Source organism: Hemitrygon akajei, chromosome 1 (genome assembly GCF_048418815.1).
Source record: "Hemitrygon akajei chromosome 1, sHemAka1.3, whole genome shotgun sequence".
Classification (NCBI taxonomy): domain Eukaryota; kingdom Metazoa; phylum Chordata; class Chondrichthyes; order Myliobatiformes; family Dasyatidae; genus Hemitrygon; species Hemitrygon akajei.
In genome coordinates, this window is record NC_133124.1 from 84,627,548 (window position 1) to 84,643,180 (window position 15,633).

At 40.3% G+C, this 15,633-nt stretch overlaps 1 protein-coding gene across 5 annotated transcripts in view; it reads right to left on the reverse strand.

Moving 5' to 3' along the window:
- The window catches only part of LOC140728390 (guanine nucleotide-binding protein G(s) subunit alpha-like), a 362,674-nt gene that overhangs the window by 231,735 nt on the left and 115,306 nt on the right, over nucleotides 1-15,633 (reverse strand). For 3 of the 5 annotated variants that reach the window (XM_073047061.1, XM_073047052.1, XM_073047043.1), the window contains 3 exons: nucleotides 9,204-9,276; nucleotides 8,764-8,818; nucleotides 8,485-8,604 (listed from right to left, as the gene is read on the reverse strand). In XM_073047061.1, the coding sequence (XP_072903162.1) occupies nucleotides 8,485-8,604; nucleotides 8,764-8,818; nucleotides 9,204-9,276 (248 nt within the window). Of the gene's footprint in view, nucleotides 1-8,484; nucleotides 8,605-8,763; nucleotides 8,819-9,203; nucleotides 9,277-10,567; nucleotides 10,835-15,633 lie in introns of those variants that run through there. The other 2 variants (XM_073047071.1, XM_073047081.1) reach the window with 2 other exon arrangements.

Below are 15,633 nucleotides of genomic sequence, written 5' to 3' on the forward strand. Positions count from 1 at the left end.
CTCTCTCAATGTCACAAAAACAATGGAGCTGGTTGTAGATTACAGGAGAAATGAAGACGGGCTAACCCCTATTGACATCAATGGATCTGGGGTTGAGAGGGTAAACAGCTTTAAGTTCTTCGGTATCCACATCACCAAGGACCTCACATGGTCGGTATAAACCAGCTGTGTGGTGGAAAAGGCATAACAGTGCCTCTTTCACCTCAGATGGTTGAGGAAGTTAGAAATGGGTCTCTAAATCTTAAGATCTTTCTACAGGGGCACAACTGAGAACACCCTGACTGGCCGCATTACTGACTGGTATGGGAACTGTGCCTCCCTTAATCGCAGGGTTCTTCAGAGAGTGGTACGGACAGCCCAGTGCATCTGTAGTTGTGAATTTCCCATGATTCAGGACATTTACAAAGACAGGTGTGTAAAAAGGACCCCTAGGATCATTGAGAACCCAAGTCACCACAACCACAATCTATTCCAGCTGCTACCATCCGGGAAATGATACTGCAGTATAAAAGCCAGGACCAGCAGGCTCTGGGACAGCTTCTTCCACGAGGCCATCAGACTGCTAAACTCATGCTGAATTGAGTGTATTTCTATGTTACACTGACTGTTCTATGTGTTATAAATTACTTTGATTACACATTTAGACAGAGATGTAACGTAAAGATTTTTACTCCTCGTGTATGTGAAGGATGTAAGAAATAAAGTCAATTCAATTCAATACTTCTCTCCATTTTCCACAGGGATCGCTTGCTTCCAGATTCCCTTGTCTATCCATTCGCTCCTGGCACATATCACTGCAAGCTAGAGAAATGCTACACACCTGCAGGGCCCCAAACAGTCCTTCAAGATGAGTCAACACTTCACCTACAGATCTGCTGGGGTCTTGTATGGTATCTGCTCCTCCTGATGCACTGGTGAGACCCGATTTGGGGGATTGCTTTGACAAACACCTCTGCTCCATCCACCAGAGTGGAATTTCCTGGTGGCCAACCATTTTAATTCCTATCCCCATTCCTGTTCTGGCACGTTGGTCCATGGCTTCCTCTTATGCCACGATGAGGCCACCCTCAGGGTGAAGGATCAGCACCTCATATTCTGTCTAGGTGGTCTCCAACCTGGCAGTATGAACATCAATTTCTCCTTCTGGTAAATTTTCCCTTCCCCTTTCCCTCTTCTTCTATTCCCCACTCTGGTCTCTCTCCTCACTTGCCTATCCCCTCCCCCTCGTGACTCTCCTTCTTACCTTTCTCCCATGATCCACTCTCCCCTCCTAATGCATTCCTTCTTCTCTACACCTTTTTCCTTTCCCACCCACCTGCTTCACCTATCACCTTCTACCTAGTCCTCCTTTCTTTCATCCCACCTTTTTATTCTGGCGTCTTCCCTGTTACTTTCCAATCCTGAAGAAGGGTCCAGATCAAAATGTTGAATTTATATGCATAGATACTGCTTGACCTGCTGAGTTTGTCCAGCATTTCGTGTGCATTCCCTTTCATTCACCTTCCTTATCATCAACTCAACCTGCAGTTTAACCTTTACAAAATTCTATTCAATAACCCCCAAGTCCTCTTGCACATGATTTTTGAATTTCCCCTCTGCTTAGAAAATAGTCTACTGCTTTATTCCTTCTACCAAAGTGCATAATCATACACTTCTCTACACTATACGCCATCTGTTACATCTTTGCCCATTCTGTCAATCTGTCTAAGCCCCTCTGCAGACTCCCTGCTTCCTCAGCACTACCCGGCCCTCGCCTATCTTTGAATTGTCCGCAGCTTGGCTACAAAGCTATCAATTCTATCATCCAAATCTTTTACATATAATTTGAAAAGAAGTGGACTCAACACCAACCCCTGTGGAACACCACCAGTCACGGGCAGCCAACCAAAAAGCAACTACTGGTACTCTTTGACTCCTTCCATTTGAATATGCTAAGAGGCTCTGATAGGTGGATGTGTTACTATTGTAAATATGTAAATCTTTAAATTTATTTGAATATACTATGAATGTTAAAGATAAGTAAATGATTACAGCAATTGAAACTATAGTTGATAGTTTATTATTACCTTTGCATTGGAAAGTATAAAACATTGTGTCAGAAGAGAGAGATGCTTGGATTCTCTCTCTCTTGGAGGTTTGCTGTGTAAATAAAGATTTTATATTTCCCAGTTACAACTTCCGTGTGACTCAGTTTTAGTCAGTCACAACAATCAGTACTCTTGAAAAGACACCAGAAGCAGAGCGTCTTCACGTTGACTGTGGACTCTCAGTACTGCACGTAGATTCTACTCGAACATATCCTATTCAAGCATCATGAACTACCACATTTTTGCATTACTCTGCGATGACTATAAATTTGTCTCATCGTGCAGTGGGATCAGAAGACCAACAGTGGCTTCTTCTTGCCATGAATTCAGGATTCACTTTAATAAAACATTTTTAAGCTACTCACATCAGATGAACAGTCTCAGCCAAAACTACTACTACTTCTTTGCCCACCACCCTGACTGGGTGTAGGCCTCCGACAGCAGCTCGCCAGAGTCCTCTGTCCTAGGCCAGACTTCCGAATTTTCCTCAGCTGTAGCCCGTCTTCAAAGATCCTTCCTCTCCCAGGGATGAAGTCTTTGAAGCTTCTATTGGCATTTCTGTACCACTGGGTTCTTATGGGGTACTGTTTGCCAGCTCCATGCCCAATCTTTCTCCTTTCATGGCCATGGCAGCATTATTAGTCCGAAATATTGCCTCTTTATTCCTTTCCATAGATGCTACCTGACCTGCTGAGTTCCTCCATTAGTTTGGCTGTGTTACTCTGGATATCTGCAGAACCTTGTATGTTTAAAAACTACTCATTAATACTTATACTTGGAGATCACTCTCCCACCAGATAATGATTACATCAGTGAAAAATCCAGCCATATTTACCATGTATGTAGTTCCCAAGATTGCTGATGGAGCCAATGCTATTGTAATTTATTACTGTAAATAAAAAACGTGAAGCACCATTTGGCCAAAGATCGGCCACACTAATTCGATATGACCAGGGACAATCAGTCTGTGAGCCAATGATTGTAAGTCTAAAGTTAAACATTGGTGTAAATGTCCCAAATGAATGAGGAAATATGTGAGTCTCTGAGGGGGTAAGTATCATTGAACAACGTGACAGCTACACCCCATTAACAACCAGCATATTTCCGCTTGCTTTTCAAATAATTGGGCTCCAAGAATCTTAAACCACATTTAAAATACAAGAGGAAACTGATTCTGAGAGCTTACCCAGAATTATTATTAATACTAAAATAATTTAGTATTAGTGAATTATTACATAGTACAGCAGCATAGTGGTTAGATTACACTTTAAGTTCCAACGATCAGAAGATCGTGGTTCAATTCCCAGGAGTTTGTACATTCTGCCCCTGACCGCATGCGTTTCCTCCCACATTCCAAAGACATAGGAGTTAGGAGTAGTAAGTTTGGGCATGTTATGTTGGCACCAGAGTCATGGCAACTCTTGTGGGCTGCCCCCAGCACATCCTTGACTGTGCTGGTCGTTGATGCAAATGACACATCTCACTGTATGTTTCAATGTACATGTGACAACGAAAGGTAATCTTTCTTTAATGCTTTTACCAATTCAATCTACCGTATGTGTATTGAACAGGGCTAAAAATGGAGAGGCACAACAGAACATCCAAACTATGGAATAGGCGTACAGCTCCTTCCAATGCACCCAAAAACCCCTGAGCATCTACTGGGTTCCTAATGGGAGCTATACTTCTAGTCTCTGTATGAATATTCCATCTCTCACTCTCACAGCTCTGTATCATTTAACAGAAAAGGGGTTTCAGGTAGGCCCCTGACCTCTGGGCTACTAGGGTGCTGCAAGGGAAGGAAGGAAATGTGAAAAAAGATAGGTTGATCGAAAACTGCCAGTTCAGTCTAGTTACTATTAATGGGCCTTGCACTGGTAACACACTTTCATTGTTAGTTTTAATATTAATTCTATAATTAGAAACAAATCTCTTAAAATTAACAGAGTTAAAAATATCTGAGGTTACTTATTGATCTCAAAGCAGGTCAAGGGTTTTTCAAAATAATTGCATCATAGTTCAAACGAGTCAATTGTACCACTGGCCCAGATTCCTAAATGATTGTTCCTATCATTCTTTGACCAAAAACAACCAAATCAAATGTGGTATCAACAGTAAATATTTTATTGTTATTTTCCATTATGACACTGAAATTTTAGAATCTTGGCTTGATTTTGAAAGGGACATTATAATGCCAAATGGTGTTGGTTAGAAGAGTCTTTTATTGCACATAATGTGCACCTTGAGGTTTTGTGAGGTTTAGTGGAAGAAGGGAGGGTGATGCTCAGTCTTTACTATTCTTAGCATCATAATGCGGTAAAATTCCATTAATCTGGTAACTTTCAAGTTCGTTCGTACCAGCTTCTGAACTTGTGGATGGTATTTCTATCAATGCTCTTGAGCCGACTTCCTACACATTGAATATGAATTTTGATCTCTGATTCTACTTCATTGTGTCTCCAGCACTTTGCTTCCCTACACTGCATTTTCACTGAAACTGTAAAGTTCTTCTGTTTTTGTTTTGTTCCTTTTTGTAATACCTCAATGTCATATGGTATGATCTGATTGGAGGGCATGCAAGCCAATGCTTTACTCTTTATCTTGGCAATGTAACAATAATAAACCAAGCACCAATCACCCAACACTTTATCATAATGAATCTTCCAGTGAATCTGATAGTTTAAAGGGAGTGGCTCTGGGGAGTTAATACGCATCAAAGGAACCAAAATCTTTGTGAGTTAAAGGGAGTGCAGGAACCAAAATCACAATGAGTTTCAAGGGAGCACTGGTATTGGTTTACTATTGTCACATGCATCAAGATGCAGTGAAAAGCTTGCCTTGCATACTGTACACACAGATCAGATCATTACACAGTGCATTGAGCTAGAATAACAACAGTGCAAACAAAATAAAGTGTAAAAGCTACCAAAAAAGTGCTGTGCAGCTATATGATAAAGTGCAAGATCACAACAAGGTATACTGACGCTAAAGGCTGTTTTATACTTCTGTGTATGGGCTACGCCATAGGCCTGATTTATACTCCTGCGTAGGCTCTACGCCATAGCAAGCATGCGCTGGCGTGCACGGCTAGTTGGCGCTGGGGTTTCTATGCCACTGTGTTGAGTTTCTTCGTGAGAGACGTGGATGAGGAAATGGATTTCAAGCATTTTCACATGTCGACAGGTAGATTTGACGATTTCGCAATTTCACATCGGTGTACAGACACGGTGGAGAAGAAGCAACCGGAAATGCATAGGAGGAAATGCGATGCTACCAAGCGGACCAATCACAGTTGTTGCGGTCTTCGCCGCCGCGATGCATGAGTTACTTTTTTGGGGAGGTGCACGTCACCCTACGGCATAGGGTACACGCGACCTACAGTGTAGATGTGACACATAAGTATAAATCAGCCTTAAGAGTCCATCTTATCATACAAGAGGTCCATTCAAGAATTTGATATTTTGCCATTGGAAAGGTATACAGATTAACTGTCTGCTGAGGAGGTATATTTGGCAATAGAGAGAGAAAGAAAGGAAGAAATGGTGAAACCAACCCTTTGCCCTTTTATCACATATGCTCATACAACCACTGGAAGTGCTTTCACCTCTTCCATTCCCTTCATCCAAGAATGCAACAGTCCTTCCTAGAGATGTAGGGATTAAGTTCCTTCTACTCCCGTGTACTGTATTCGGTATTCGAGGTAGGGTCTTTTCTATAGTAGATTCACCAATTGCACATTAGATGACTGCTCTGCATTCTATCTGCAGGGGTGGCCCTAAGCTTCCCATTGCCTGCTACTTTAATTCTCCATCCCATTCCCACTCGGACCAATTGGTCTGTGGCTTCCTACGTTATTATAATGATCCCCAGTGCAAACTTAAAGAACAATACTTCCTCTTCCATCAGTGCAACTCTCTAGATTCAGTATTGAATCCTATCACTTGTTTTCTCCATTAGTATCAGAACTGGTCAGTTCTGTTGGATTATATCTCTCTGCCCTTTTCACAGTCTTTAATGAACAAAAGAACATGTCCTTCCTCCCAAGCTGTCCCCATTAGCTCATTGGCCAGATGACCATGTTGATTGCTTATCCACAGGGCAACCCTGGTCTCACCCTATCAACAGCTATTTCTCTTTTCCTATCCATTGCTCCACCACCCTTGCTGTACCTTCATACTAACATCTTTCTCTCTTCCATGGTACTCGGCAGCTTGAAACATTATCTCTGTTTTTCTTTCTATAGGTTCAACCTGACCTGCTAGGTTCCCAGCTTTTGATTAAGATTTCCAGCACTTAATTTTTTTATTTTCATTAGCTAACTCTTTACACTTTATTTCCTAATTACAATTAAAGAGGCGTCCAAGCCACTGGAATCATGCTGCAGAGTAATTCCATTTTCTCATCAGGTTCAAGATCAGCTATTTTCTTTCAACCAACTGGCTTTTGAAACAATTGGCACAACACCCTTTAGCAACGTGTTGATGCTTTTGATCACTTTGCACTAAAATGGACTTCAGTTTTTAGTGCTCTTTCTTGTAAATTTATGTTTCTTGTGAATGTTGCTTATTTGTTTTGTTTTGTGTCTGTGATGCTGTTACAAGTTTATCATTGCACCTGACAATAAACTTGACTTAAACTCTTTTACTGTAACCTAGTTCTCACTCACATGACCATCAATTCTACCAGAATTCTCTACAACCCCACTACACACTCAGGGTAATTTTCAGAACCACTCTATGAAGAGCTGCAAGGACACAATAGTCAAATGGCCTCTCTATGCACACAAACAATTCTACAATATGCCAGTAAAGCAAAAGATAATGTAATAACATTTCAGTAGCTCACATACAAGGAAATTACAGTAATCACAAGGAGAGCTTTACATCTTCATGATGTTTTGATAAAATGATTTTAGAGCAACAACTCGTATTAATATATCAGCTTTGATGCAGTAAAATGATCCACGGCACTCAGTAGAGCATTAACACAATCTGGGCCTCAAAGAAGATCTAATAGAATATCTTAGCCCAAGAATTAGATTTCAAGATAGTCTCTTAAAGGAGAGGGAGACAGATGCTTTAGGAAATAAAATGAGGAATCTGGAATTCAAGTAACAGAAACCCATAAAGTAAAAGAAACAAACTAATTGCCTTCAACACAATTCACACCATTGCCACCCACAGAATACAACTAAGTTATGGTACACTAGATATGTTATCAGTGGAAAAGTGAAGTTCTTCACTATCAAAGAATAACAAAGTTCCTTTGGAACTGTTTTAGAAAACTATCATACAATAAAAAGTCAGAAATTTTTGTTTTTCTAGAAATGTTAATGTTTTCTATCAAATAAATTGACTACCCTGAGGAAAATTCAGGGTTAAATAGTCACATGAAAAGACTGTCCAAACCCAATTAACAATGAGGTCTGTGACTTAATTAAAAAGAAATACACTTGCAAAGAGGTCTCTGTAATCTGCAATAAATTAAATAAATATATATTTTCTAATTTTTTGCAGGTACTTTTACTCATGAAACTCAAGATATTGGGACATTATTATCAAAAACTCAAAATAAACTCAGCATTAATTAATAAAAATATCAGATAGTGGTTGTCCAATGAAACATTTCATCATTAATATTTTCATTTATAATATTCATTACATTTGAAATTTCTCCCAACAAAAATACATAGCACGTTCTCTTAGCAAAGTAATGGACTGCAATAAGTTATGACAAATTATAAAGTAATGGCTACAAATTATGATAAACTTGCACTGTTACAAACAAGGGAACACTTAATAATAAACATGTAAATTTTACTAAAAAAGATTACAGGACATTTTCATTACAGTTTTGTTTCATCTGTCCACCAAAGTCAATGACACAAGCTGCTCTGATGATAAATAATTAAGATTTTAATACTGAAATTTAATTATAAATTACTCCCATGGTAGTAACACTGGAATATTACCACAGTTCTTCATAGATTGGACAGACATACTACAACAATATCTGCTAGGTCCTACAGGAGACAGTACAGCTGACACACTTTTTTTTGCTGTTGTCATGTGTTTCAAATCAGAATAATCAGCACTTACACAGGTTCACAGCAGCCTATACAGTGCAGCAGAATGAAGCATGCATTCAACCACAATATTTTATTGCATGCTTCCTCGCAACTCTGACTGCAATAACACCATGACCAATTTCATATTAACTTCTTCGTGTTCCACAGCAAACAGTATTGGTCAAGAACACAATGCAAGAAACAAATGAGAGACACCTCTCAGCATTTTCAACATCATTTCTAATTTTCCAGCATTCCCGGCAAGGAGAAAGCCATAAGGCAAGGAAGATTGCCAAAAAATCTCAGAGAGCAATTTTAAATGATTCTTACCTGCGTGTATTCAAAGTCTGAAAGAAGGGCGATACTCTTAATATAATCCAACCGAAACTGGTGCTCAGGGTTAGCTAATTGGACTGGTGGTATTAAAGTGCTCATCGCTGAGACTATTGTCTAAAAATGGATAGGAAACAGTTACGAACATTAATCTGAGATAGTTTATTTGAATGACAAAGTTGGATTTGTGTTCCAATGAAAAAGTCAAAAGACCAGCACAGTCACAACAGTATGCTGTTTTTTTGGAATGAACAAGTAAACTATTAAAACACTTACCACGATGGCATCTTTAATATTTTTCCTAATATCTTGCACTTTCATCTTCTTCTCTCTGTATTAACATGAACAAGAATGGCTTGATTTATTCAAGCTAAATATACCTTTCTTCTCAGCTCATGATTAAAATAAACTGAGTGACAAGAGATCTCTCAGAGTTGTGGAAGCAAAGCACATTAATTTACAGCAACATATAAATATGGGGAAAGGGTAAATTGTCACTGCTTGCAAGTGTTGCTGCAGTATCAATACAAGATATAACTACTTGCAAACCAGCTTACCAAAACAATGTTCTCAAAAACTGCCCCAGCTCCACACATATTGGCCAGCCGGTATGCATAACCATTCACTCACACAACCATCTCCAGTCTTCCCATCAACACGGCCCCATGCGACTTCACTTTCAACCTTAACCATAGCTTGTGACACACTGGACTTACTCTGCATTAAATCCATTCACGTGCAAGATCCGCATTTGCTTGACAATTGTACTTTTCCCAGATTCACCAGCCCCTGAAATAGAATCAGATCCAAACAAATAAGAAAGTACAATTATTAATATAATAACCGTCTTATTACTGTGGGTGTGTGTGACTGTGTGCATAAAGTGAGAAAATATGCACATGTATTACAATATATATGCATATAGAAACAGACACACACTGACATATCTGTAATGCATTGTCTGCGTAATTCTGCATTCCCTAATAGAATGAACACCACTATGACTCCATCTTACATTATGTTGAGTTGATAGCAGGGGGTCTCTAGTGAAATTACAACCACAAAACACTGGGAATGTGGGCCACGCCAGTGGCATCCAGTTGCCAAAGAACAACTGACAAAATATTGTAATATTAGACAATAAACTGAGTAGTATATTGACAATGTTGCAACACACGTCAAGTTGCACTCCATTGACATGATACTGTAATGTAAGAAAACAATGAGAAAAGCATTGACAAATATTGCAATTTGCCAAAGTGATGAGTTCCAGTCACATTACGTTGCAATGTGAAGAAACAGAAAGCCCTCCTTTCACATTACATCGCAATTCATATACGTCAAACAGTCCTCCACTAGCACTCTGTTGAAATATACTTAGGAGCAACAACATGTTGCAAAATAGATACATTGAACTATCTATAGACAATATGTTGCAATATAATTATACCTCAAGGAGTTCCACTGATACTGCAATATTAGACGATGTATCAATCTCCATTCCATTGAAGTAGTGTGATTATAAAGATACACGGAACTTATGTTTGGATACAAATGTTGCAATAGAGATACATAGAAGAGCATTTCATTGATATTATGTTACCTAAATATGACAGAGAGCACTCCACTGACATTATGTTACAATATAAAGGTATAATTGTGGAGCATTCCATACATCAAGGTGCTCCTCCTCTGGCATTATATTGCGATATAAAGATGATGTTGCAATACGATATTCCAAGAGCATTCCATTGACACGATGTTGCAATTCAACGATACATCAGGGTGCACTCCATTAACATCATATTGCAAGAAAAGCGAAACGGCAAACCGTATCCTATAACATGATTTTGAAATACAAATTGGAATCGTGGTGTACTCCATTAAGATTGTATGGTCACATAAATACATATTGAGGAGCCCTCCACTCACACGACTGCGGTGTAAAATACATCTCAGTGCACTCCATTGACATTATATTGCAATACAGAGACACGCCGGGCACGGATGTTGCAATTTAAAACGAGGAGCGCTCCATTGTAACATGATGTTGCAAGAGCGGCCGTTTAACGGCGCTTACCCAGCAGAAGGAGCCGATGAGTCGCTTTATACGTCTGTCTGTCTTTCTGCAATTGCTTCTCGATTTTTTTGTTGGCTTCTCGCTGGGCTTTCTCGTCGTGTCGCTGATCCTCGGTCTTGTTGTTGCCCAAACAACCCATGGCTAGTTCTGTCCTCCTCGGGCTCCTCTCCCTCTCTTGTACCCCCCTCCCCGCTCTCTACCCACCCCTCTATCTGTCTTCCTCTCCTCTGTGGATGGGCTTAGATACAAAATTCCCACTGATGCACAAGCAGGGAGCGCGCCCTCTCTGGGTTTGCTCTCTCTTTCTCTCTCTCTTCCCCCCACCCCCTCCTCCCTCCCTCCCTCCCTCTGTGCAATGGCAGGAAGGGGAGAGAGAACAAGTTGCCCGTCACAAACGCCTCCCCTTTGATATGTTTTTTTTCCAAAAATTGGATTTAATAACAATTTAAACAAAAGCTTACAATTACCCCAACCTAAAGCCGAATAATAATGCAACGGGAAAGAAGGCACCGATAAATTAACAAAACAATCCAACCAGAAGTCGCTGTAGATAATGTGCAAATAGATTTTTTTAAGACAATCTATAAATATACCCGAGCGTGAGCGCGCGCGCATGTGCACGTACACTGCAAGGGAGCCGAGCCGGGGGCGAGGACACAGGCTCCGCCTGCGCGGGCGCAGTCCCGCTATCCCAGACGGGGAAGTGTGGCTCGATAGAGGGTCCTACAAGGTGGCACCCAGACAAAAATAAACACAGAAGTGCACATTTAAAACCGCATAGATATTTTAAATCGAAAACTGTTCTACTGTCCGATACTCCTCAGCAAGCCTCCTCCGACCCGCACTTGCTGACTTGCCTGAACTAAATTAATGGGAAAACTGTGTCTTCATATTGTATATAAAATAGTTTTGCACGATACATATGTGCATGTGTATATATGTACGCTTATAAGTCATAGAGACCTACAGTATGAAAACAATCCCTTCAGCCCAACTTGATGAAAATGCCCATTTCTGCAAGTCCCATTTGCTTACGTTAGACCAATCTCTCTCTCTAAACTTTCCCATACATACTGTACATGTGTCCTCACATAAAACATGTTTTGCTCTGCTCTAACTCAGTCTAGATAGGGGTATGTCAAATGATGATGAATCGGGACATAGGAAGGGGATGGAGAATTTATAGACGTGGTGTCATGAGAAAAAGCTTCCCCTCTATGACAACAAAAGATCTCCTCATCGACTTCAGAAATTGGGGCAGTACACATGCTCGTACCTACATCAATGACTTTGTGGCTGTGAGGGTTGAGAGCTTCACCATGCAGGTGAAGGTCTGTCTTGATCCAAAACACTAAAGTCATGGTCAGGAAAGCTCACCAACTTGCTCAGGAGTCTAAAGAAATTTGGCATGTCCCCGCCAACTCTTATCAATTTTTATCAATACACCATAGAAAGTATTCTGTGACAGGAAACTGCAGAGCTGCAGACACAGCTCACCCATCTGTGATTTTTATCAGGAGTGCTGTCAAGGATCCCTCCAAACTGTTCCACAATCTCCTTAACATCCTACCATCAGGCAAGAAGTACCACAGCATTAGGGACAGTTGGGATCACAAACAGCTTCCTTCCCCAGGCCTTGAGACTACTGAACTCTCTGCCTGCACCCAGGTCTCATCACATATGAAGCCAAGTAGGATTAGACTGTTTACTTTTTACTTGTGTTGTAAATGTACCTTAGGCTAAATGTTAATCTTCTGGAATATACCTTATAATTTGTTAATTTATTTATTTATGAGTTGTGTAATATGTATTGAGTTGTGCACCTTGATCCGGAGGAACATTGTTTTGTTTGGCAGTGTCCATGCATATGGCTGAATGACAATAAGCTGGAAGACATCACAGGAACCAATCTCCCCTCAATGGACTCTGTCTATACTTCTCACTACTTCAATAAAGTAACCTGCGTAATCAAAGGCCCACCCACCCTGAACATTCTCTCTTCTCCTCTCTCCCATTGGACAGAAGATACAAAATGTAAATGTACCACCAGACTCAAGGACAGCTTCTATTGCACTGCTATCAGATTCTTGAATTGACCTCTTGTACAATAAGATGGATTCTTGGACTCACAATGACCTCATTACGATCTACACTTTATTGTTTACCTGCACTGCACTTTCCAGTAGCTTTTACACTTTATTCAGTGTTGTTATTGTTTTATCTTATTCCAGCTCAATGTATTGTGTAATGATTTGATCTGATTTATTTAGAGATAGAGCACAGAACAGTCCCTTCCGGCCTAATGAAATGCACCACCCAGTAACCCACCTACTTAGCCTAATCACAGGACAATTTACAATGACCTACTAACCAGTACATTTTTAGACTGTACGAAGAAACCAGAGAACCTGGAAGAAATACACTTGTTCATAGGAAGGACATACAAACTTCTTACACACAGCGTTGGAATTGAACTCCAAATTGTGACACCCTGAGCTGTAACAGCATTGAACTAATGACTATCTGTACAAACAGTACACAAGACAAGTTTTTCACTATATCTTGGCATACGTGACAACAATGAACCAATACCAGTTTCTTGTGTGTATCTTTAAATGTGCATGTGTGCACATCAGATCAGATTTTTGAACCTATCAACATAACCGTAACCTTATCTCACCAATGGAACATTACCGTTATGGACTTGTCCACAATCATGTCTGTTTTGTTTTTTGCATCAAGGTCTTGAATTTGCACAGTATTTTTCCATTGTTTATTATAATTTTGTGTCTTTTATAATGAATATACTGTGTATTTTATGTATGTTATGTACCTATATGCCTGTGATCCTGTTGCAAGCAAGTGCATATGACAATAAACCCAACTTATATATCCACTTAAACCAATCTTGTATATCCACTTAAACCCACCTCGTATATCCACTTAAACCCACCTTGCATATCCACTTCAGCTACCAATGCATGATTTGGTCAATTAAGGGAAAGAGTGACGTTAGATAAAGACCTCAGACCTAGTCCTAAACTCATGGGCTACTGGGAAGCACTGATCAATGCTGTATATTGTGAGCAATTTTGGACCCTGTATCAAAGGAAAGATGTGCTAGTCCTGGAAAGAGTCCAGAAGAGGTTCACAAGAATGATGCAAAGAAGGAAAGGCTTGAAATTTGAGGAATGTTGCATGGTTCTGGTCCTAGGTTCCACGGAGTTCAAAAGGATCTCACTGAAACTTATTGAAGGCTGGATAGTGTGATGTGGAGAGGCCGTTTCTATTTATAACCATATAACCATATAACAATCACAGCACGGAAACAGGCCATTCCGGCCCTCCTAGTCCGTGCCGAACTCTTAATCTCACCTAGTCCCACCTACCCGCACTCAGCCCATAACCCTCCACTCCTTTCCTGTCCATATACCTATCCAATTTTACCTTAAATGACACAACTGAACTGGCCTCTACTACTTCTACAGGAAGCTCATTCCACACAGCTATCACTCTCTGAGTAAAGAAATACCCCCTCATGTTTCCCTTAAACTTTTGCCCCCTAACTCTCAAATCATGTCCTCTCATTTGAATCTCCCCTACTCTCAATGGAAACAGCCTATTCACGTCAACTCTATCTATCCCTCTCAACATTTTAAATACCTCGATCAAATCCCCCCTCAACCTTCTACGCTCCAATGAATAGAGATCTAACTTGTTCAACCTTTCTCTGTAACTTAAGTGCTGAAACCCAGGTAACATCCTAGTAAATCGTCTCTGCACTCTCTCTAATTTATTGATATCTTTCCTATAATTCGGTGACCAGAACTGTACACAATATTCCAAATTTGGCCTTACCAATGCCTTGTACAATTTTAACATTACATCCCAACTTCTGTACTCAATGCTCTGATTTATAAAGGCCAGCGTTCCAAAAGCCTTCTTCACCACCCTATCTACATGAGACTCCACCTTCAGGGAACTATGCACTGTTATTCCTAGATCTCTCTGTTCCACTGCATTCCTCAATGCCCTACCATTTACCCTGTATGTTCTATTTGGATTATTCCTGCCAAAATGTAGAACCTCACACTTCTCAGCATTAAACTCCATCTGCCAACGTTCAGCCCATTCTTCTAACCGGCATAAATCTCCCTGCAAGCTTTGAAAACCCACCTCATTATCCACAACACCTCCTACCTTAGTATCATCAGCATACTTACTAATCCAATTTACCACCCCATCATCCAGATCATTTATGTATATTACAAACAACATTGGGCCCAAAACAGATCCCTGAGGCACCCCGCTAGTCACCGGCCTCCATCCCGATAAACAATTATCCACCACTACTCTCTGGCATCTCCCATCTAGCCACTGTTGAATCCATTTTATTAACCCAGCATTAATACCTAACGACTGAACCTTCTTAACTAACCTTCCATGTGGAACTTTGTAGGAGAGTCAAGGCTCCAACGTCATAGTCTCAGAATAAAGGGATGTCCCATTGGAGTCAATGTTCCCTCTAAGGTGTGCGTGTGCAGACATCTTTTGCTACTAGTGTCCAAAGGAATTTAAACTGCGCACAAAATGTTGTCACACTGTACCTCATTGGCATGTGAAGTATATAGGGGCATGCAAAAGTTTGGACACCCCGATCAAAATTTATGTTATTGTGAATAGCTAATCAAGTAAAAGATGACCTGATTTCCAAAAGGCATAAAGTTAAAGATGATACATTTCTTTAATATTTTAAGCAAGATTACTTTTCTATTTCCATCTTTTACAGTTTCAAAATAACAAAAAAAGAAAAGGGCCCGAAGCAAAAGTTTGGGCACCCTGCATGGTCAGTACTTAGTAACACCTCCTTTGGCAAGTATCACAGCTTGTAAATGCTTTCTGTAGCCAGCTAAGAGTCTTTCAATTCTTGTTTGGGGGGGTTTCGCCTATTCTTCCTTGCAAAAGTCTTCTAGTTCTGTGAGATTCTTGGGCCGTCTTGCATGCACTGCTCTGTTGAGGTCTATCCCCAGATTTTCGATGATGTTTAGGTCGGGGGACTGTGAGGG